Source organism: Atta colombica, unplaced genomic scaffold (genome assembly GCF_001594045.1).
Source record: "Atta colombica isolate Treedump-2 unplaced genomic scaffold, Acol1.0 scaffold67, whole genome shotgun sequence".
NCBI lineage: Eukaryota > Metazoa > Arthropoda > Insecta > Hymenoptera > Formicidae > Atta > Atta colombica.
Window position 1 is genome coordinate 78510 of NW_017259558.1, and position 26059 is coordinate 104568.

A 26059-nucleotide genomic window follows, 5' to 3' on the forward strand; every position below is an offset into this window, starting at 1 on the left:
TTCGGTCTTCCGCATACGACTGAACCGTTCGACAACTCGGATCAAAGAAAAAGAAAAGTTCAGAAATACGAAAAGATCTCGATTTAGCAAAGTTAAGATTTCTGGGAATCCAATGTATATAATTAGAGTTAAAAGTGATGCAATAAACGTTCGATAACGGTTCGATAGGTGTTTGACATTGATTCGATAGATGTTTTTGATAGACATTGATTTGATAGACATTCGACGATAATTTGATATATATTTGATAATTGTCATAGTAATGTTTTGATTTCATTAATACTATCAACATGTTGTAGTGGATATACGAGATATATTAATAGTAAAACATTTTCGGTTAATTTTTCGGTTAATGATTTAAGTTTAACAGATGAAAGTACATAAGTTCTTCTCAGTCGGAGACGTCGATATACCGTAGTTACGAAGATCATGATTTTGCATAAATGTAATATAAAAATTTTTTTCTACGGAAAATGACATGTCACAACATGTTTTGCGATTAAATTACTCTATTGAATATGTAGAAGTAGTATAAAGAAGTAACATACAATATATATAAATGTTATTTCTTGTTGAAGTTTTACTTATAAGCATTTTACATCAAAAATCTTTTACAAATAAAATTATATATTGTAAGGTAAATATATAAGAAAAAAGAACTAAATTAATAATGTATAATATATGAAATAAATTTAAAAACTATAAACTAATGACACGAATTTATCATTGTATCTGTAGAAACTTTGTTATTGATCGCAATAATAAGATGAATAAATTATTTTGTAGCAATTTCATTTTAATTCTATTATAACATTGAATAATTGTTGTTATTAAATAATGATAAATAAATAATTAAATAATTTGGTATTATAGCAGTGAACATAGATAGTGCAAAAATGTTCGAAGAAGTAATGTATTTATTTTTTAACAGCTTTAGGTTGATCAATGATATTGGTCTCTTATACCTTTAAAAAGAATTCATTACGTTTTTAACATTAAATTTACACGAGTAATGAATTCTTCAAGGTAACTTAGATTTCGGTAGCGAACGTTTGCACGGAACATTAAAACATATTATTCGTTTTAGCATTTTATATTTATTCATACATTTAGAATTACATTTTTTTTTATTACGATTTGAAGATGCATCATATCTGTAATAAATTTAATGTGAAATTTATTACTGTTAAAATATAGACGTAACAAATTCTTCAGATTAAGTGAAAAAAATTCAGATCACGTTGAGAAATGTCATGATATAACCGTTTTTGCATTCAATAATAAAAAATTATATTATAGCTTACGTATTTATAAAGCATTAATTTAAAGAATTTTTAATGTAACAATATTGCAAGTAAGTCTTCATATTTTGTCTACTTACATCCAGTAAGCGTGAAATTCAATAACAAAAGGATATGTATGTCATTTCTGGAATCGATTTAAAATTTTTTTGAAATATCATTAAACACAATGACATAAAGAAAACACGTTTTCTTAGTGCATATCTAATTTGATTGTTGTATAAGAATTTATCGTTGGCAGGAAATTTTTCATGAAGGAAATGACGTTATTGAGAAACAAAACCATTCATAACATTTTTATATGTCCCATGGAATTTCTTGACAAAATCCGAAAAGGACTACACTTCCTGGCTGAGTGCTTGTCATCATAGATTGCAATGGGAAGCATGGTGAAATGCCTGAGTTGTAATTGATGTGGAAGAGAATAATGACAATAAGGCTCTTGTATACGTTAAAAAACGCGAATAGCTGGTTGATGTACTCAATAGCAACGACTTGACTATTGAGATTCTGGATGCTGATTACAAAGATATAGATTCTTTATGTATAATCTTATGTATAATCTGGATATTACTAATACTGTACGATGTGGAAAATATGTTAATAATTGTGCGTTACAAAATATGTTTAAAATATATAACTGATGGTCACAATGCCAGAAAGAAATGTATCATATTTAAAAAGCAAAGTATAAGATTTCTTTTTAAATATGTTTTGATTTCTTTTCTCGAAATTCATTTTTGAAAAGAAAATAGGAGCAGACAGACTTTATTGTCGTTAGCGCCGATCTTTGATAAAAAAGATTCGATATCGTTAGAGCATTCTGATATGTGTCAATTTGATATTTTTCGACCACGTCGCAACTGTACTTCAAAGTATAATATATATAAAAAAAAGTCCCTCAATTTAAGATGTGTAAAAAAATTGAAGAGACACTGTTTCAAAGATGAGCTATAAGCAACGTTACCACATCAGTCGTTCAAAGAGTTTCAAAAGAGTTCAGATAACTATTGCTAATTATAAGTTCTCCAATAAAATATCTCAAGCCAGAACGGTTATGTTCCAATTCAACAGAATGAGGCGTGCAAGAGACAGTAAATTTATTTAATTTTATAAATTATTTGCTTATACATATTATTTATAGATATTACTGTAGAGAGATTAGGAATGTAGATGCAGGCAATAATGACGACACTTCTTTACTCGGATCATTAATTATTATAATAAACATGGTTGTTACACTAACTTAATGACGAGTCATACAACGAAAACGAACAAAAGGAAGTAGCGATGGTGGCGGATAAAAAAGAAAATATGGTAATATGCCCTCGTATGAATCGATATACATGTGAATCGTGAAGGCGCGAGATATGAATAATGCAATTTAAATCTAGATTATATTACAAAAGAGAACATATAAAAAATCAAAATATGTAGAGCATTAATTAATTCTAACGATTAATTCCAATACTTACAAAAATACGTTATGTATTTTTGTAAGATCTATTTACATGTTTTCTTTTTTTTCACAGCGCATTTTCTTAAACATCATCTAATATATCTTCGAATCTTGCAACATGTCATCATGCCTCATATCTTGATGGGGAAATATGCATTGACATCGACAATGTACAAATTCCTGAACATTGGGATCGTTGTGGAATCTCATGTGCAAATTGCGATTTGTGATAATCGAGGTAACCGCATGTTCATAGCTCATTTTACATTCGTAGTTCATGCTACGTTCATTGAGAAGTATGCAGATATCGAATGATTAATGCAGTCAACAATTCCATCATCATCATCGATTCAAGATCTAATGTGGAACTTGTTAAAATATATGATTAACATGAAATTAACATTAAATGACACATGTTTGTACATTAAACCAACAATTGTGCTTTTCTTATTTCAGCTTGAGCAATATATTGAACATGTCATTCTATGAACTGAGTCAATATACGCAAGGTGTTAGTAAGAAATTCAAATATTTTGTGTCATTTTTAAGACAAAATTATATTACTAATAAATTGTATTACTAATAAATTGTATTACTAATAAAAGCGAAGCTACAACAAACACTTTGTACAAAATTTATGATAGAAATTCTGTTATAGAATGTGAACTAATAGGCTATGGTTTAGATTATATTGTACATACTGCATTACATGATAAACAAATGTATGTTAAAAAATATATTCCTTTCTTCTAAAATTATTTTATCCCTAGTATCTTCGTCACTTCTTCTTCATATCTTCGTAGTATTGAATTAGTCAATAAGAAAGCGTGCTTAATCATTTGTATTACATTTATTTAAAAATATTAAAAAAAAATGTTATCACAATTATTGTTACTAGATATATTATTAAAGATTCATAAAAATATTATTATAATTAGTTACTAAGTCGCATCATTAAAAATTCATAATATATTTATCGTATCTATTCAATAAAATCGTGTGCGAAAAAAGAAACAATGATGTGAGAGAGAGCATAACGGGAGGAAGAAAGAGCGTAAATAATAGTTTTAGGATTACAAGGGCGGGACAGAGAGGACAATAGATAGAAGAGAGAGAGAGGATAATAGAACGCAACGGGTGAGAGAGAGAAGGAACGAATGTCCTTCCTTTTTATTATGGATCCCGATGGCGCTTTCTCCTCTCTCGGATTCAGTGAGATGCATTTCCCCCTCCCTGACCCCCCTTCACAAATACACATCGTATATGTATACGCACTAACACGTAGGGGATTAAAATCCGTCTTGCTATCCTACTTGCATCAAGAAGTTATGCGGTTGTAAAATTATGCATTGCAATACAAATGTCACAAAAATTATTGAATTAAAGGCAATTAAAAATTCCTTTCTCATCGGAAATTTCAAAATTTTCTCGGGGAGTATAACGCTTTACACAAATGTGCCCTTGTATTGTATTATGAAATTTCGATGCGCAACATTCTATGCGAAAACGTTTAGAAAAAATTTTTACAATAAGTTGTCTTTTTTTTCTTGCAAAATCAGGTTCCTGCTGAGTATAATAAATTAAAATTTTTTTTTGAAGATTTAAATTTACCAATTACATATAAATGTATAAAAAAGGACTCTCAATCTTAAAGACAATAATTAGAACTTTAGAACAAGGTTAATGAGAGTTTAACGCCCCCTTCCTCCCCCCACTACCCAGAAAGCTAACATTATTTAAAAATCATTTAAAGATAATAATATTCATTTTTTCCCCTCTTGCCAGATTCTTACTGAAGAACACGGCAAAAAGTGTAATTTCAAAAAACAATTTAATGTGTTGTACCGCTCAGGGTGCAAGGGCCGCTCAAAGCATCGTTTATAGAATTTACGGGTCAGTCGTTAACCGTCAAGGTACGACATGCCGCTCAGGGCATGGCGGAATCAGACATTGGGCATTGGTTGTGGTGTCGTTCGATAAAGGTTTGAGATAATTCCTCTAATTAACAGGCCAGCGTTCGTGATGTAAGAAATTTTATTTCCACTTATGAGTGTTACGACGTCTCGCAGTAGCGCTCGCAATAACGGAAATTCTCACAGTAATTGTGTCTTCTTGACTATTCGGAACGGCCCCGAAGTGCTCGAGACTTACGCTTTTATATTTACAAATTAGGCGGAATTAATGCGTAGTTGCATTTAAAAGTATGTCGATTTTGAAATCGTAGGTGACTTTATTTGTGATGCTTTAATTGCTGATCTACAGAAATTCTGCAGATTTTGAGTATGACCTATTTGGATCAAAACATTCTCTCCCCGTTGAAAAAAGAAAACGGAGGTTTGATGTTTTCTGAAAATCTCCTTTTTTTACGCAGGATTTGTTACATTCGCATCGCGATTCTTTCGTTTGTTAATAGTATATACAATTATTATAATAATTACAATAATTAATATAATAGTGTTACTTGAAATTGTATATACAATGAGTTTCGACAGAATCTCGTGCGTTTTCTAATTCTGCTGTTATATCTTGTAGTTTGATGCTTTGATCCATTAATTTCGTCGGATCGCGAATAATTTTTCTTAATTTTACTACTTCCGGTTAGTTTAAGTCCTTACCTCTAATTGTTTTCGCAAACGGATTAAATTGTACTTTGGTAAGCGAGTTTAAATGATTGTAGCTTCCTATTGTTTTTATAATCAAGTCCGCAATTGTTAATTTACATTCTTCGTATAGCGCAATTTGTCCCGTTCTTACAATTTTCGTTCTAGTATATTCCTCGCGATTTTTACAATCTATAATAATTGTTTGTTCATAAGGGGTGAAGTATAGTCATGATCGTTGATTTTTGAGGGCTATTCATATGTTATGATTAGATTCAATATATCGCGTGTTATACAGTATCTTAAAATTAGAATTTTGCACATACAATTGAATTTCACGTAACGAATTTGTGCTTTCGTGGTATATAGGATTAATGTGTTCGCAGATATAATCAATTTGTTTACATCTTATGCTTAAATCTTCGCGTGTTAATGTCTTATAATGCTGATTTTCTACGGTATTATCTACGGTTATTATGGTCTGATCTACTTCAATTAGAGAATACACTATCATAGTCGAGTGTGGGTAATGATATAACCTTGAATATATCATATTTCTAGATAAGAAATTAGAGGGAATTTCAAAATGGTGTTTATTCATCATAATACGCAGCATATATATTCATTTTCCTTCCATCTTCTTTATTTTATTAGTGTTCGATAAATGCTTTTAGGCGATTGACGTGTATACATTTAATTTTTTGTTCTATTTTTATTTTGTAATTGATAATTTCTCACAATTTCATATGATCTTGCCCATAATGTATCTAATTTTTTCGATTGACCTCTTCGCAGAGTTTCATCGTGGAGCAATGTGGATTTTGTCTCCTAATTTGAATGAGATAGCTTTATCATATTGTTGTTTGGCAGTTAGTTTAGCTTTAATTATATGTTCTCTAGCGATTCAATTGGTCGCCCGTAGTCGCTCTTTTAACTCTTGGCATAATCATCATAAGAGTACGTAAGAAGAAGTTGTAGTACGTTTGAAGATTTTGTCAATGCAGAAGGTAACGTTGCTTGGTATCCAAAAACTTATTCGAATGGAGTATATCCTTGCAGTGTGTGTGGAGTAGTGTTGTATGTGAACATGGCGTATGGAACCCATTCATCCCAGTCCGTTTGATCCGCGTTAATGTCGCAAGTATTCTGCCAGGGTATGACGAGAGCGTTCTAATGCATCGTTGCTCTCAGGATAATACGCAGTTATCTGTACTTTAATGATTTTTAATAATTTACAAACATTTTTAAATATTCCACTTACGAAGTTTGTGCCCTGATCGGTCAGTATTTTGTCAGCTACTCTATATTCAAAAATAATTTTGAATGTAAATTGTTTTGTCTATTTCGGCGGCTTCTTGATTTGGTATAGCTTTACTGAAATTAGTGAGATTATCGTGAAAGATTAATATACCATATATTTATTTCCATGGTTGCTCGTTAATGGGCCGACGATGTCTAAAGCACATTTCTCGAAAGATTGTCGAGTTGTGTCTGTGATCTCCAGTGCTTTTGTTCTTCCTTTTAATTTGTTTTTCTGGCATGTTTCGCATGTCTCGCGATATAATTTTCTACGTATTTAGTTAATACTGGCCAATTGTGTTTCAATAGAATCCATTTAATAATTCTTTCTTTGATGTCCTCCTAAGAGCGAATTATGATATTTATAAAGTATTCGTTGTTTATTTGCATTGATATATTCGTTTATTTTATCGCTATTTCCTTCGTGTCTTTTTTGTGTGTTTATCGTATCTTCTGGTGATAATAGTACTTATGCAGCGGCTTAATGCGTCCGTGTGCGTTCATGTGCATTTTGCCTGCACGATGAATAATCATATTCTTCTAGTTGAATTTCTATCGGATTAATCTTGATTTAAGGTCATTTATGTTAAACAACCACAATAAAGGCTTATGGTCAGTTACTATTTTGTGCCACACAAATATGGTCGGTAATGCTTAACTGGGCTTAGCCCAAACGATAGGCTAATAATTCTTTTTCGATAGTATTGTACTTACTCTCCGCTCTTAACGTTATGCGACTAGCGTATGCTGTCTTGATCCAAAATATCTTGAGAGAGTATAGCCTCGATCGCGTAATCAGATGCGTAGTCACAAGAAATTCTCATGTGAAATCTGGATATTGGAGCACGGATGCAGTAATCAATTTACTTTTTAGCATTTTGTTGTTCGACTTCCGAATACGAATGATTCTCCTTTCTTTATCAGTTTAGTTAAAGGTTTTGTGATCTTGGAAAAATTTTCGATAAATTTTCTGTAATATCCTGCTAATCCAACGAATGCTTGTATTATTACGAATCTTTTATTTTTACTGGAATAGGAAATTTAAATAGCTTCTTATTTAGTCGGATCTGGTTTAATCTCGTCATCGGTTTTTATGTTTTAGATAAAAAAACCTCTTTTCTGAGAAATTCGCATTTCTCAGACTGTAATTTTAGTTTATGCTGTCTCAGCTTATTGAATATTCGATGAGCCGCGCGCGATTGTGCTCCTGTAAACCGACTCCGTACACGACTATGTCATCTAGATATACTAAACATTTAATACCTTGTAACTCAATCAGAACGGAATTCATTAATATTTGAAAAGTGGCTGACGCATTTTTCAGTTCAAAGAGCATCCTATTGAATTCGTAATGCCCATAAGCGGTTGAAAAAGCAGTTTTGCCTTTATCCGACTCAGTCATGGGAATTTGATAACCAGACGCTAGATCTAATGTAGTAAAATATTTAGCGTTTTTTTCTAGTTCCAATCGAATATATCGATTTTTATTAGGCAGCGGAAAAGAATTACCTATAGTCAAATCGTTCAATTTTCTAAACTCAACGACTATGCGTAATTTAAGTGTTCCTGTTGTGTCTTTTTGGGTACTACAAGTAATGGCGCGTTCCACTGACTATTGCTTGGTCATATTATTTCGTTAAGCATTTACGTATTTGCTTGTGCACTTCTTCCTTATGCTTCTCGGGTATCTGATATGATTTCACATTAACGGTCGCACTGTCTACCTGCGTGTGCAACAATATTGATATGCATCAAACAATATTGATGTGGATCTCTTTTCAAATGGAATATGTTATTGTACATACTGTGCAGATTTCTGTTATGTTCTTTTTTTTCTCAGCATTTAAATGCTTTAACTCGAATGTATTTTCGATGCAGATAGTTCTTGAAATTAATATCTTAATATCTTCTTCTTTTTCCTTTTGTATAGACGATTCACAAATGTCTTCTGACGCTATTTCTATCGGAGTTATGCAAGGTACTTGCATTTCTTCATTCGTCTCCGTGGTATTTATAATGTTAATCAGAGATGATTTTTTTAGCTGTATCAGACAGTTTATGTACTCCTGATTGCGCTTCTTCGGTTTGAATTATTCTTGTATTGTTCATAGTTGTGGTGGCTTCTATGATTGCCTAGCTTGATTTTTATTATTTTGTAGGGATATAATTTCACTATTCTGTCTCCTATTTTTAAAAGCTTGTTGCTGTAGTCGCATTTTGCAAGAGGTTTTCACAAGAAATCAACTCCAAGTATGCCTTCGTAGTCGATTGGAAAATCATCTGCACTTACATGGGATGCTGTATCTGGCATTCATCTAATAGTAGCAGTTATTTTTCTTATGACAGCTATTTCGTGTCCTGTAATTCCAGGTCCTAATTAAAGGTCATCTTGTCTTCATATATTAACGTTTCTCCTCTCTTAGTTTTGAGTTACTGCTGCTCCAGTGTCGAAAAGAAATTTAATTTTTCTTTTCTTGAATTCTTTGATTTGCAAATTTATTAAATCAGCCCTATACTGCTCCTTAGTGACTTGCGAAATTTGGTAATCGCGTGCAGTAATTTTGCCGGTTTTATCCTTGCAAAATCGGCTTCTTCTCCTATTCCATTTTATTTTTTAGTGTATCCTGTCTTCGGATTTTTCCGTTATGCGTTTTCATGCTTCCTCCTGATGCGATTCCTGAGCGTTCTTTAATGTCCAGCATTCGTTTCAGAGATTCCTGTCTTTTTGCAGTAGTTGCAATATTTTGCAGCTGTATTTATATTACCTTGTCCGTTCGACTTTGGCAACAAATGTCGGTCAGCGTATTGCTGGTTTCTGCATTCTTGAACATTGTGTCCCATTTTCCCACATTTTTAATAATATGATTCTCGGTGAATTGACAAGTTTGAATTGAATATCGAGGGTTGTTACCAAGTAGCCTTTTGATTTTTCTTTGGCAGCGGCTCTTGTTACTTCTTGTAGCATAATGTTGTGATCTCATATATAATTTGATATCGTCTCGCAATCCTATTTGGAAATTCTGTAAAGCTTGTTTTTGAATAGTATCTAATTATGCGTTTTTGTTCGCTGTTATGCCCCTGTTCTTCGATCATTGATTTATAATTCCATTGATAATTTATCGACAACTCTCAACTCTATTATTGTCTAGTGTTCTCGCCCGATTTTTATTTAATAGTATTAAACTCTATTTGTAAGTGAGTTGTGCTTTTTTTGCTAAGATTGCAAGTTTCTAGCTCCGATTTTAATTGTTGGAAATCATATATATTCCGTGTCTCGAAATCTATCATTGCTTTGCCTTTTAGCTTGGTGCACAATATAGCACAATATACATCTAGTAACGTTCTTTCATCTATTGGATTTATGTTTTTTATAGTATATGAACATGAGCTTAGAAATTCTTTTAGCCTATGAATTTCCATCGAATTAGGATATCATTTCTCATGCTTCTTTAAGTTCCATATATTCATTTACGTATGTGTGCTGGTTGCGTACGTTCTTGGTACGGATGTACGGTCGTACATCCGTAAATGTCTAAGCAATAATCGTTCCGCGTGTGTGTGTCGCGGTTGAGTATTTCCATGATCCTCTAGTTTACCTGTTCTTTTATGTATAGCTTTCATTTCTTCCCTTCCTCTCTAATTTTCAACATTATATTACGTTAAGGAATCTGTTTGCAAATCATTATGGTCGTTTCCAGCTGGTACTGGTGTGGTTCCATTACAGCTTGTGCTGTAATTCTCCCAATGGTACTGTCGCTTTGCACTAGGCGGTGCATTTCTATGATTGTGTTATCTCCGTAATTTTCTTCAGAATTAAAAATAATACTGTCATACGTAAGAGAGTATTCCCATCTGAAGGTGACTCTAGGAGTTCTGCTATGATTTATTCTGTCTCGCCTATTGTCTGTATTATCGTCACTAAACGTAGAGGTATTGTCGTCGTTTCGGAATTTACTTTAGTATTTTCGCGACAGTTGAATTTAATTCGATGAGATTTATTCGATTTTCGGGGGGTTTTGCGATTTACAATATTTTCGCGATTTTCGTGGTCCGTTCCGTCTGCTACAAATGGCGAATTTAACCGTTCTATTGCGCGCTGTGCTTGTGGGCTTAATAACCACGTTCGGTGGAAGGTTATTAGTATTGTCCAACATTCACGCGATTACAAAAATTTTCGACTTATTTAATAGAAGTACAGTTAATGCTTGTAATTTGCTTGGCCTAGTTTGCATAGTCAGCTCGCTTTTACTGAAGTTGAGGTTGGTCAGTTCGTTGCTGCTTCCTCGAGTTGTCGATGTGCATAGTCTGCTCTGCTTGGTTCCGACATGCGATGTCTTTGATGCCTGAGCAGCACCCTTGCACCCTGAGAGGTACAACATTTATACAATTTACAAGTCAGCCGTTAACCAGTCGTACCGTGAAGGTACGACGTGCCGCTCAGAACATGGCGGAATCACAGATTGAATATAGTAATGTTGTTTGATAAGGCTCAAGGTGCTCCAATTAATATAGACCAGCGTTCGTGATGTAAGAAGTTTTATTTCCACTTATGAATGTTTCGATGTGTTACAATTTTACGACGTCTCGCAGTAGCGCTCGCAGTAACGGAGATTCTCACAATAGTTGTGTATCTTCTGACTTTTCGGAACGGCCCCGAGGTGCTCGAGGCTTTTATATTTACAAATTAGGCCGAATTAATGAGTGGTTGCATTTTAAAGTAAAGTATGTCATCAGTTTTGAAATCAAAAGTAGATGAATTGATTTGTAATGCTTTAACTGCTGGGCTGCAAAAATTCTGATATAGATTTTGGATTGACTTATTTGGATCATAAATATAATTGAATCTTTAATTAATCAATTTAATATGCGTTTTAATAATTTCAAAACGTTAAGGCAAGATTTAATTCTTTTTGAAAATCCTCTCACTGTGCAAATCAAGGAACAAAGCTTAGAATTTCAAAAAGAACTTTGCGATTTGCAATGTGATGTTTCTATAAAAACACGACAAAAAAAGAGGGTCAATTTCTTCAAAATTTTAGATTCACGTTTTAGTATCACGTTATCCATGTCTAAGAAATTTTGGTTTTCGAATTTTTTCTATGTTTGAATCCACATTTGCCAATGTTCCTTCTCTAAAATGAAGTTTATAAAAACGGATAAACGTTTTCATCTGAACAATGCATCATTGTCTTCGTTGAATGTGAATTAGTTCATCTACAATCCCTGGATATATCATCTTTAATACTCGTGCGAACGACTCAGAAGAATCAAATTAGCTGTTTAAAAAATTAATCGATTCTCTCTTGTTCGTATTTAATTAAATGTTTTACAAAAAATATTTTACTCTTAAATCGCACAGTTTATCTTTATTGATTTTTTAGTAGATTAGACCTTAAAAAAAAACGCATCTGCAATAGTACCTCAAAGGTGATGTGGGAAATTATTATCTAAATTCTAATTATCGTACACTATTGTCATTATAAAAATTATATTAAAAGTAAAATTTTTTACAAGTTTCTCCTAAAGATAATGTTACCAGCGTATTTTTCACTCCTAAGGTATAGCGCCAGCCGCGTAATCGGCAGCTCAATTGTCGAGCGGCGAGCGATAATGGAGGAACAATGGGTGTCACTTTGAGAATCGATCCAAAATGAACAAATTCCGACAACTATTTTATATTATGTTATTATATATTATGTTATTATATATTATTCTTTTATATATTATTTTGTATTATATTTCTTCAGATAACTATTAAAATTTGTCCTTATTATATTTTATATTTTATTAAGTACATATCCCCATGTGTAAATATGATATGCAAAAATGTAATAAATATAAATATAATGTTACAATTTCATGATTAAATTTTTCAGAAAAAGAGGTGATAATATCGTGCACGATAACATCGTGCACGAGTGCAAGCGATCAGACAGCGCTGGTCTATCATGTCAGATGTCCCTGGTTCGATCTCAGTAGGAAGAAAATCAAAATATTTACACTTGTGTCTCTTTCGGAAAAGTAAGAGAGTTTTCTTGCCTCCTGAGAGTATTCTTGCCCACAGAAATACCTCTCGAAAAATTCGTTCGGAACCTGCAATTAAAACTGTAGGTTCTATATACTTGTGACAGTTAAATTACCAGCGTGTGCACCACAGCGTGTGCGTATGAAAGAAATATAACACAGACTAGAGGCTTAAAAAAAAGAAGAAGAAGAAAAAGAGGAAGAAGAAGAAAAGGAAGAAGAAGAAAAGGAAGAGGAAGAAGAGGAAGAAGAAGAAGAAGAGGAAGAAGAGGAAGAGGAAGAGGAAGAAGAGGAAGAGGAAAAGGAAGAAGAGGAAAAGAAAGAAGAAGAAAAGAAAGAAGAGAAAGAGGAAGAAGAGGAAGAAGAGAAAGAGAAAGAAGAATAATAATTAAAAATAAAATTAAAGTGATAATCGTGTGACTCACTTCAACGGGAAAACAAAGAAGTTTATAAACATCGATTCACAATTTTCATGCGATCTAAATTAACATAAATCGTCCTCGGATTAATATCGTGTCAGTTATCTTGACGTATCGTTTGCAATTAAGCATTACAAAGTGATAAACAAGCAATGACAATAAATAATAATAAGAGAGTCAACCTATAACTATTTTAAAACTCAATCTTATTTTAACGTGACTAATAAGAAAGCATAAGAGTAATGCATTCTGTGTCTGTTTTCAAATATATGAAGCATTGTGAATTCAAGCATTTATTGAGAAATTTTTCCTTATCAAGAATTTGGACATTCTTCCAATCACATTCATGATTGAAACCAAGTCTGTGATCATTGATTCTTGTTACTATTGATATTGCAATGCTCAGATATTCTCATGGATAATTTTCGACTTGTTTGACTAACATACAACGCGTCGCAATGTTTATAAGAGATTTTATACACAACAATTTTATTGAAGAATTTTGGGAGAATGTTCTTCTGTACTTTTATGAATTTATTAAACTTATTCAAACTGAAGAAGAATAATTTTACATTAATGTTCTTCATAATAGTAAAAAATTTTCTTGGACATCAACAGAACATAAGGTAGAATGAATCATGGTGGACGTTCTTTGTTAATGATATCGTTATCAACATTATTCTCTTTCGTCCGTAGTTTGTGAAACAACATTTTTAGATGTGAATTGATTAAAAATAAAGTCAATCGGATAGTTATTATTTACAGGTATTGACTATAAATGACTATAAATTTGATTATAAATTTCATGTAATGAAATTTCGGACTTGAACTCTCTTAACTCTTCGCTCTTACATCAGTTAGATTTTCATTAGCCTTGTTCTAATGTTCTAATTATATATCATATAACTCTTTCCTAATTGTTCTTTGTTTATGTAAAAATTATTTGTTTATAACAATTAATTGCAAAATTAATTTTTGTATTTTTAATGTCAAAAATATTTTTTCATGCTCGGTTCTATTTACAATTGCCATTTTTTTGTTATTCTTGGTAATCTAGGCATGGATAGAAACGGCTTTTCATAATTTATTTATTTTTTACATAAACATAAAAAATTTTAAATATGCTTCTTTAGTTATTTTTCCCGTATCGTAAAATCGATTGGTGTAATCAGAATTTCTCTACAATCAATTTTTAACAATTGTTTATAACAATTTGTAGCAAAAAATTGATTTTTGCAATATGTCTCAGATATATAGTTATACAGAGCATAAGAAACTATACAACTTTTATATAAAACATTTTTGTATATATCTCATAATAGATATCTCATAATAGATTTTGTATATATCTCATAATAAGAGATATTTAAAAAAAACGATACAATCCATTTTCGAAGGGATGTTTCATTTCCTAAATCTCGAGATAAGCACAAAAAAAATATGAATCTAATATTTTTTCATATCCTACAACATATTTAAAGCTCAAGATTAATTAAAATTGACGAGATTCAATTCCGACGATTCCCTTGTCAGTACGGCATATGAAGTTTCTTTTACTTTTTGTGCGTATTGAACTTAACATTTTTATTAATAAAAAGTTACATTTTTATTAATAATAATAGAGTTAAACCAGTAATTATGGATCATTCTTTAAAAAAAAATTTATATTTTTTTATCCATGACAATATCAAAGTTACCAGGTATGTGAATATGAAATCGGAATTTTTTTATAGATAATACATATTTTGTTTATTGCATGAAAATGATAAAAAATATTTTATTCGAAGTATTGTCCATCGGTAGCTATACATTTTTTCCACCTGCTTGACAATTTGTGGATGCCATGCCAAAAAAATTGTTGCTTTTTTGAGCCAAACCAGTCCTCTAGCCATTTTTGTACATCTTCATAAGAAGTGAAGCGCTGCTGAGCAAGTGCGTGTCCCATCGATGCAAATAGTAATCGGACGGAGCCAAGTTTGGTGAGTAAGCCGCATGCGAAAGTATTTTCCAACCAAACGTCTCAAACGTTTTCTTGACCAGTTTTGCTGTGTATGATGGTGCATTATCATGAAGCAAAATCGCTTTGTATTGCCTTTTTTGATATTCCGATCGTTTTTCACAAAAGCTTGATTCAAATTGATCATTTGTTGTCGGTAGCGTTCAGTATTAACGGTTTCGGCAGGTTTTAGCAGCTCATAATAGACACACCTTTCTGATCCCACCAAACATAGAGCATTGTCTTCCGTCCATAGCAAATTGGCCTTGCAGTCGATGTCGATGGTTCGCCTGGAGTTACCCATGATCCCTGGAGTTACCCATGATACCCTTTTACGCTTAGGATTCTCAAAATATATCCACTTTTCACCACAATTCGATGGAGAAATGATTTTCTTTTGTACCTGGCGAGCAGCATTTCGCAAGTGGTTTTTCGATTTTCCTGCTGTCTTTCATTCAATTCATGTGGAACATTTTCCCATCTTCTGGATCTTTCCCATGGATTTCAAACATATGGAGATGGCTTTTCGTGTCACATTCAATTGATCCGCGAATTGTTGTTGAGTTTGAGCGTCATCTTCATCCAACAATGTTTGCAATTCGCTGTCTTCAAATTTTTTCGATGGTTTTCCACGTTCTTTGTTTCTCATGTCAAAATCGCCACTTTTGAATTTTTTAAACCACTCAAAGCACTGTGATTTATCAAGAGTATGCTCATCGTAAGCTTCGACAAGCATTCGATATGATTCTGCAACAGTTTTCTTCAAATGGTAAGAAGAAACAGAAAATCTATGCTGTCCGCAAATCGTAGTTTCCAGGCACAAAATTTGACATGTTCAACACTATTACAAACTATACTGTTGTATGAAACTTATATTGTTGTGAGTTGAAAATCTTTGTCAGATATCAGAACAAGGAAATGGCATCAATGGCGCCGTCTGACGGCAACTACATTGACAGCTATGGCCATCTATTGGTAAATTCCGGTTTCATAGTTACATACCTGGTAATAAGATAGTTAACAATCATGCTTGATCATACATATATATATATATATAGGTTTTGGATAATTTTATTCTATTTCATTATTGTTTTATATATTTTAATTTGAATTAAATAAAGTAATAATAATCCATAATTAAATCCCATGTCCCAACAAATGCCAAATATTTTTGGAAAGTTGAAATATTCATAAAATGTTCCTAAAATCCTCAAAAAACGTTCCAAGAATACTTCAAAATATTCAGAATATTTACATAATGTTTATGTAAAAGAAACATTCAAATGTCAGTTAAAAATTTCATTTATCTATTGTTACATATTTCAAGAATGTTCCATATATATTTCGCAAAATTTTAATTTTTCCAAAAATTTCAGATCAGATCGTCTGTAAATCAATTTTTAAACAAAATCTTACTTTGAAAAATACATTTAATATATTTTTGTCTTGAAGCTCATTTCACAGACGAAGTGCGCTTCTTATATTCCTTCTTTTCCAGGTAATTCTTGTTTATGAGTAAATGCTCTTTACTCGTCGCGGTCCTCTATCGAGAGAAATGTGTGATCGCTCGGTCACGATTTTCGTAAAATATATAATGAGTATTCACATAATATTCTGAATATTAACATCGACATTTGCACATTCTGCGACGATTCTTTTACTATTCCGAAACATTCGATACATTGGTAATAATACGAATAAATCGAACTTTCTGTTAATATTTAACGTTAGCAAGGACTAATTGCGGATCAATTTATCAAATGCTTTACCCTTTTTGGTGGCATTATTACATCCCATAACAATAGTAAAAATATCGTAATATGTATAATGAAATTATAATTGATGATCCCCATCTAGTTCTAGGGTCTAATACTGGATGCAATGTTAACATATTCAAGTTTATTAAAAATTAATGATAGTTAAAAATCAATGATAATTAAAATAAATAATTAAAATAAATTAATGAAAATTAAACATTTAGCAATAAAAAACAATTAAATTATGAATTGTAACACTTTTTGCATAAAAATATGTATACTATTTTATACTTTATTTTAATACTTAAAACAAATAAATCTATTCGGGATCATTTGTAAGATTTGATAAATTTTTAAACATTTCTATGTTTATTCCTAAATTTATGCAATAAAAGAATTATAACATAATGATTAAACAACAATGTCTGCGGACACATTTAACTTCAAAAACTACTTTTCATTCAGTTGAAGTTAAATGTGTCCGCATTTTTTTTCATGAAATCTAATGCTATTTACTATCTATTATAAAAACCATAAGGTAATTCTTATAACATTACACTTTGAATGAATTTTTAAAGATATATTAGTTAATTTCGCGCACATTTAATTAGTTCCTGACATCAATAATATGTGTAGCGCTTTATGTTAACATTGATAAACTTTTTTTTTTACATTAAGGGATACCTTTTCAATATCTTGATCATGATATATGTTGTCAAGATTATAACTCTGAATAACCTCCAATAAGTTTTTAGCTATTATAATTACTATTCGTTAAAAAGGTATTAAAAGAAGTTTAAAAAAATAACGTCTCTTTCCTACTATATATAGAACAAAAATTTTCTGCTTTACTTAGATTTGCTTTAAGATTAGGTTTAACAGATTTTTCCTGCTTTAAAAAAATTTCCTTTAAAGAACATATAAATGTAATTTTTAATATTAGGTGTACAACTTTGCTTCCGCCGTTTTCCTATAGATGGTTTTAGCGGTAAGTGGTGGTCGAAATAAATAGATCACAGACGTCATACAATAAACTTGGACATCTGTCAACATACCCCCATAGAAACATTAGTCGATTTGTGTCTGTATCATAAAGTTATTCTCGATTGAAAATGTCAGTTTACGAGCCAAATTCTCGTCATTTGCGAGAGGTTTTAATTTTTTGCTTCAATATGAAGAAATCTGCAGCTGAGGCTCATCGAATGGTCTCAAATACTTATGGTGAGGCCGCTATTAGTGAAAGAACGTGTCGTGAGTGATTTCAATGCTTCAAGAACGGTGATTTTGATGTCAAAGACCGGCATAGCGGTTGAAGAGAGAAGGTTTTCGAAGATGCAGAATTGGAGGCATTACTTGAGCAAGACTCGTGTCAAAATCAAGAAGAATTGGCACGATCATTGGGAGTAATTCAACAAGCCATTTCAAAACGCCTCAAAGCCATGGGAATGATTCAGAAGCAAGGAAATTGGGTGCCGTACGAATTGAAGCCGAGAAATGTTGAACGGCGTTTGTTTGCTTGTGAACAGCTGCTTGAAAGGCAAAGACGGAAGGGATTTCTGCATCGCATTGTGACTGGGGACGAAAAATGGATTCATTACGATAATCTCAAGCGCAGAAAATTATGGGGAGTTCCCGGCCATGATTTCTTCCACGTCGACGGCCAAACCGAATATTCACGGCTCCAAGGTCATGCTTTGTATTTGGTGAGACCAGCTCGGCGAAGTGTATTATGAACTGTTAAAACCGACTGGAACAATCACAGGCGATCGGTATCGAATGCAATTGATGCGTTTGAGCCGAGCATTGAAAGACAAACGACCGCAATACAACGAGAGACACGATAAAGTGATTTTGCAGCATGACAATGCCCGACCATGTTGCGAAAGTGATCAAGACATATTTGGAAACGTTGAAATGGGAAGTCCTACCCCACCCGCCGTATTCTTCAGACGTTGCTCCCTCTGACTATCACTTGTTTCGATCAATGGCACACGGCCTGGCTGACCAGCACTTCCGGTCTTATGAAGAAGTAAAAAATTGGATCGATTCGTGGATAGCCTCAAAAGATGATCAGTTTTTTCGACGCGGGATTCGTACGCTACCCGAAAGATGGGAGAAAGTAGTGGCCAGCGATGGACAATACTTTGAATCATAAATGTATAACCAGTTTTTTACAATAAAGAATTTCGGAAAAAAAACGGCGGAAGCAAAATTGTACACCTAATATTATAGCAAAATATTATCCATATCTCTATTTTAATAAAATATAATAAAACTTGTTTTGTGTGGAAAATCGTGTCCCTTGGCAGAGGAGAAGTGGGATGAAAGTCGCTTCGCGTAGAAAGTCATGCGCTCTTAAGCGCTATATGATAATTATATAATAACTATTAATAATAACAAAAATTATGAGAAAACGTATTCAAAGAAAATTTTTATTTTTAAAGCAGGAAATCTATTGGGAGTACAAATCGGTCCATTTCCCTAAAGATTGCTTGAGCTGTTGTGAATGTGACAGCTGATTTTGGCGGTTTCAGAGAGGTTATACATCTGCTAATAATATTCAGTTTATATCGCTTTGAGTTTCATAAAAAAACCTTGATTTTTACTATGTTTGAAATGTCAAATTTTGTGTTAACCAAGCAGCATTTACGGGAGGTTTTGATTTTTTGCTTTAATTGGAAGAAAAGTGAAGCCCGTCGAATGCTTGTCGAAGTTTATGGTGACACTGCTCCAACTGATAAATAGGGAATGGTTTCGACGTTTCAAAGATGGAGATTTCAGCGTTGAAGACAAGCCTCGTTCTGGACAGCCAAAAAAATTCGAAGACAAAGAATTAGAGGCATTACTCGAAGAAGATCAGAGTCAAACGCAAGAGGAGCTTGCAGAATCATTGGGGGAGTAACTCAACAAGCCGTTTCTGGGAATGATTCAAAAACAAGGAAATTGAGTGCCTTATGAACTGAAACCGAGAGACATTAAAAGGCGATTTTTCATTTGCGAACGACTGATTCAAAGACAACATAGAAAAGGCTTTTTGCATTGGATTGTGACTGGAGATAAGAAATGGATATTCTACGACAACCCCAAGAAGAAAAAATACTATGCTAAACCCGATCAATTGTTGCCATCGACCTCAACATCAACACCACGGCCGAACATTCATGATTCGAAGATCATGCCCTGAGATCAAAAGGGTCTTATTTATTATGAGTTGCTGAAACCTGGCGATTCCATTACGGGCGATCAGTATCGGCTACGATTGATTGATCCGTGCATCGTTTGAGCCGTGTATTGCGAGAAAAACGGCTGGAATACGGGCAAAGACATGATAAAATTATTCTTCTTTATGACAACGCTCAGCCAATTTGGAACCGTTCAAATGGGATGTTTTACCGCACCTCCCATATTCTCCGGACATTGCTTTTTCTGATTACTGGTTGTTCCGAAGGATGCAGCAAGTCACCGGTTCACTTCTTTCGCAGAAATCGAAAATTGGCTCCAAAATTGAATCGCCTCCAAAGACGAGTCATTATTTCGAAATGGAATTCGAAAATTGCCTGAGAGATGGGAAAAAGTAGTAGGCAACTATGGACAATACTTTAATTGATTTGTTCATTCATTTTGTTTTGAAATAAATGCACAAAAAAAACGGACCGAATTAATTTGTTTCCAATATTTTAAAACAGAAAATTTTTGTTCTATATATTTTGTTCTATAGAAAGGTAGAAAAGAGACGTTATTTTTTTAAACTTATTTTGTTAATAATTTTTTAACGAATGGCGACCACTGCTAAAACCTGTTACAGGTTATTCAAGATCATCGAAGATGATCCCCTAATGTAAAAGTTTACCTTTTTATCTTATGGTTTATGTTTATATTTCTTAATGTTTGCATTAAAAAAAAATGTAATAATTAATTTTTATGCGATATTTTTCACAATATATTCAGGTATGTATGTAACAAATTATAGAATACTGAAAGATTAAAAGAGTTAGACATGCATATTATTTGACAGACATTACCATTATAAAAAATCGTTTACCTAACAGTATAAGGAATAATCCCATAAGTACCGAAGATACAATTAGCAATATTCGCCGTCCGACTACGTCTATTAGACACATCGCTAGGAAACAAGACAATATTTGTACTCCACCAATAAGGACGGTTTGTTCGCTTCCAGTTAAATCACCTGATCCACCAACATTGAAGAGTGTTAAAGCGTAGAAAATCATAATATTAACGCCGCTTAATTGTTGAGCCAGGAACGCAAAAAAGCATGCAAAGAAAGAACTAAGAACGTATCGGTTTTTAAGGACATTTATTGTAATCTGTAAAAAAAAGTATCTTTAAATTTTATGCACGTACATTATAATAAAAAGCAACTTTATGAAATTTTAAAATAATTTTTAGAGCGAAAGGCTTATTTTATTACAACATTTATCTTTTAGAGTAACTCCGGCAAATACGCTGCGGTGAGATTTACGCCGCAAAAGTCAGAAAAAATAGAAGAAGTGGAGGTAATTTGCCCGCAACTACTCTGTTACAGTGTTGCCTTTATGTTATATTAATATATTAGTATTGTATTATGATTTCTTACTGTTAATATTAATGAAATTATTGTGAGTTGAATCGATTTGTTACTGTTAAATAGCGCCATTATAAATCATAATCTAATAAAATGATTACTGTAGATCGTGCAAAAGACTTAGTGGTTATTTCGTAATACATGAGTGTAGAGGAATAGTAAAATATGTTGTATAACAAAATATAAGTTTGCTCTTGTATTTTTTGTTTAATTTATTGTCTTTATTGTATATCCCATCTGTTTGAGTATATGGTATTTTTAACAGGCGGGATTTATGCCTAAAGCATACAAAGTGCGCAGATTGAATTCAGTGCACTAAATACAATAAACGCATTACATGAAATATGTACCTCATATCATAACACTTGTAATATATCCTGGAAGATTGTAATTATTATTTATTACTTCATATATATATTTATCATTCTTATTCCTTAATAAACCTTTAAAAACATTTTATAAGTTATTGTGTAATTTTACGTCTTATTTATATATTATTTGAAAATGTCTTATGAGACATATCTTCCCCCCTCCCCCTATGAATAGCCATATCCCATCTCTATGGGATATATGGTAAAAATGCAAGGGTTTAAAAAATTCATTTTTTAATATATCTGTGATGAAATATAAATATTTTGGATTTCTAATTTTTTTTCATAATAATAAACAAAGTTTTACTAATAGTTCGTTACTTTAAATACAGTAAATAATACTTAATAAATTAAGTTTTTGATAGATATGGTATATACCGGAGTTACTCTATGTAAAAATACTTATTTTAACCTTTAACTACAAAACATTTTAATTTATTTGTATAATAATCTGCAATATTTAATTTTAACTTATATATCCTGCTTAAAATTTATTATAGAAAACTAAAATTTATTATAGAAGTTTTCTATAGTTTTTCTATAGTTTTTAATGAATGTTTTGAATCGATAAATCTTCAACCATAATTGTTTTCTATGTAAAGTAATGTATAGTCTTCAACAATTTCCAATAGGGATTCCATTTGTCAATTAATACCTAGATACCAAAATGCAAATATGATTCAAATATAAGAAATAAAAAAATCAAAGCCTTTTTTTTTCTCATATTTACGTTATATATTCATCATGAGTAATATACACCGAACATTTATACGCATGTACATATTTCTAAAAACGCACGAGGTTTCAGCAAGGTTAGATTCTAAGACCTGTGGAGTGGTAACCTTAGATGCTAACCCTGAGCTATAATCGCATGTGTATAAACAATTTATTATTATCGAATAACAATTCATCTGTTATTCGATTTCTCGTATAAGCTATTTAGGTAATTATTTAAAGACGTTCCTCATTTCAATGAAATTATGCTTATTTGACGCGTTTTCATTCAAAACAAAAGACTGCTCTATTCTTGCTATGTGCGAAAATTTACTCTCTAAAACTGAAAAAGTGAGATTTCTCAAAACGAGTGAAATCCAAGTGCAACTAAAATCCAAAATTTAGCCTGTATATTTCGAGTGATCCATTACCATCACTATAATTAGGCATTAAGTTATGCTTCATAAAATGTAGTGAAATCGCTCCAATAGAGTGAAAAAGCACTTTTTTTCTAATATATAGATCCACTCTGCAAAGAATGCAAAGTAAAAGGAGAAGGTAAATGTTAATTTAGCATTCGTTACGTTGCTTCTATACGAGGTTACATGGCTTCTTCTTCTTTGCGTTCAGGCGTGGTCGAGAAGTGAAAACTACCTCTCTGATTTTGAGTCTGATTTTCGTTTATTGCAATGGCTTGGATACAATAGAATTTGATTTTTTAAAATAATATATATTTAAAAAATTGATAAATATATAGTATAGGGGACTCCCCCAATGATCTTGACCTTGACATATATTGTCAAGGTCATGATCATGAATGACTTTAAGAAAATTTTAACTCGTTAAAAAGTTATTAGGTATACAACTTCCGCCGTTTTTCTATAGATGGCTTTAGCGGTAAGTGGTGGTCGAAATAAATAGATCATAGACGTACAATAAACTTGGGCATATGTCAACATAACCCCATAAAAACATTAGTCGATTTGTGTCTGCATCATAAAGTTATTCTCGATCGAAAATGTTAGTTTACGAGCCAAATTCTCGTCATTTGTGGGAGGTTTAATTTTTTGCTTCAATATGAAGAAATCTGCGGCTGAGGCTCATCGAATGCTCTCAAATACTTATGGTGAGGCTGCTATTAGTGAAAGAACGTGTCGTGAGTGGTTTAAACGCTTCAAGAACGGTGATTTTGACGTCCAAGGTCATGCTCTGTATTTGGTGGGACCAGCTCGGCGTAGTGTATTATGAACTGTTAAACGACTGAAACAATCACAGGCGATCGGTATCGAACGCAATTGATGCGTTTGAGCCGAGCATTGAAAGACAAACGGTCGCAATACAACGAGAGACACGATAAAGTGATTTTGCAGCATGACAATGCTCCACCCCATGTTGCGAAAGTGGTCAAGACATACTTGGAAACGTTGAAAGGGAAGTCCTACCCCACCCGCCGTATTCTCTAAACATTGCTCCCTCTGACTATCACTTGTTTCGATCAATGATCGAACACACGGCCTGGCTGACCAGCACTTCCGGTCTTATGAAGAAGTAAAAAATTGGATCGATTCGTGGATAGCCTCAAAAGATGACTAGTTTTTTCGACGTGGGATTCGTACGCTACCCGAAAGATGGGAGAAAGTAATGGCCAGCGATGGACAATACTTTGAATCATAAATGTATAACCAGTTTTTTACAATAAAGAATTTCGGAAAAAAAACGGCGGAAGCAAAGTTGTACACCTAATATAAATAAAAAAAAAATTAAGAAATAATGAATATCATATCTCTTTTCCATCATGTAAAACAGAAATTTTTCGCTTTGAAGTACTGAAAATTTATAGTTTTCGTTATGTGCACTATAGATTTTCAATACTGACAATGAATTTTGAAACATAGTCTCTGTAGATGCTTATACACAATAAATGACAACAGAGAAAAGTATCTTGTTCGAAGCCTGGCCTGGTCTTTCTTCCGAGTTGATAGACTTCCATCCTACCACTGAGCCACACAGCCCTGATGCTAATAGCTTCTGTGTTGTGCCTATTTCCTCTAAATTTCTTATAATAGAGTCTATAGGATTTATACAGCATGTATATATAGGATAAAATAGAAAATATTTCTACAAAGTTTTACACAGGAATCTATGGCATTCGGTCCTTGAAAAGAGGCTCCTATAAGATCGCATGGAAAAAAGAATAATGTGCACATTGATGCAATCCTAAATAATATACAGGATGTCCGTGTTTAGGATTATTTTCGTGTGCATATAAAGATTAAACTGAGTCAAAAAGTCCTCATACTGTTTTTGTAATTTTCACAATAGTTAGTTTCTAAAAATTGTCGAATAAGCGGATAAAATCGACGTATAAGACAACTTTAAGATATTTTTCAGAGTTTTTTGTGACATATTTTAAAGATGTTTTTCAAAGAACCTTTAAAGTTGTCTAATGCGTCGATTTTGGATATTCTGTTCATTGGGTAATTGCAAAAATTGCAAAGTGGTAGAGGAACTTTCTGTTCAGTTTAGTCCACTCTATCTGCACATAAAAATAATAAATATTTTGAGATATCCTGTATAATCCCAAAATAGTCACAAATATTCTGAGACACTCTGTCCCTACAATTTATATATTAGATTGTGTACTATTGTACTACTATTATGGCACAAAATGCTATAATAGTAGTACTCGACTAATGTAATTCCACGTAAAAATCTAAGATATTAAGTGTACAACTTTGCTTCCGCCGTTTTCCTATAGATGGCTTTAGCGGTAAGTGGTGGTCGAAATAAATAGATCATAGACGTCATACAATAAACTTGAGCATCTGTCAACATAACCCCATAGAAACATTACTCGATTTGTGTCTGCATTATAAAGTTATTCTCGATTGAAAATGTCAGTTTACGAGCCAAATTCTCGTCATTTGCGGGAGGTTTTAATTTTTTGCTTCAATATGAAGAAATCTGCGACTGAGGCTCATCGAATGCTCTCAAATACTTATGGTGAGGCCGCTATTAGTGAAAGAACGTGTCGTGAGTGGTTTCAACTCTTCAAGAACGGTGATTTTGACGTCGAAGATCGGCATAGCGGTGGAAGAGAGAAGGTTTTCGAAGATGCAGAATTGGAGGCATTACTTGAGCAAGACTCGTGTCAAAATCAAGAAGAATTGGCACGATCATTGGGAGTGACTCAACAAGCCATTTCAAAACGCCTCAAAGCCATGGGAATGATTCAGAAGCAAGGAAATTGAGTGCCGTACGAATTGAAGCCGAGAGATGTTGAACGGCGTTTGCTTGTGAGCTGCTTGAAAGGCAAAGACGGAAGGGATTTCTGCATCGCATTGTGACTGGGGACGAAAAATGGATTCATTACGATAATCCCAAGCGCAGAAAATTATGGGGAGTTCCCGGCCATGATTTCTTCCACGTCGACGGCCAAACCGAATATTCACGGCTCCAAGGTCATGCTCTGTATTTGGTGGATCAGCTCGGCGTAGTGTATTATGAACTATTAAAACCGACTGAAACAAT

General features: G+C 32.8%; 1 protein-coding gene across 1 annotated transcript in view; it reads right to left on the minus strand.

Annotated features, from left to right (window-relative positions):
• Positions 1 to 26059, minus strand: part of LOC108692244 (facilitated trehalose transporter Tret1-like) — a 96033-nt gene that overhangs the window by 32090 nt on the left and 37884 nt on the right. Inside the window, exon 3 of the mRNA XM_018200419.1 lies at positions 20898 to 21186. Coding sequence (XP_018055908.1) covers positions 20898 to 21186 — 289 coding nt within the window. The remainder of the gene's footprint in view (positions 1 to 20897; positions 21187 to 26059) is intronic.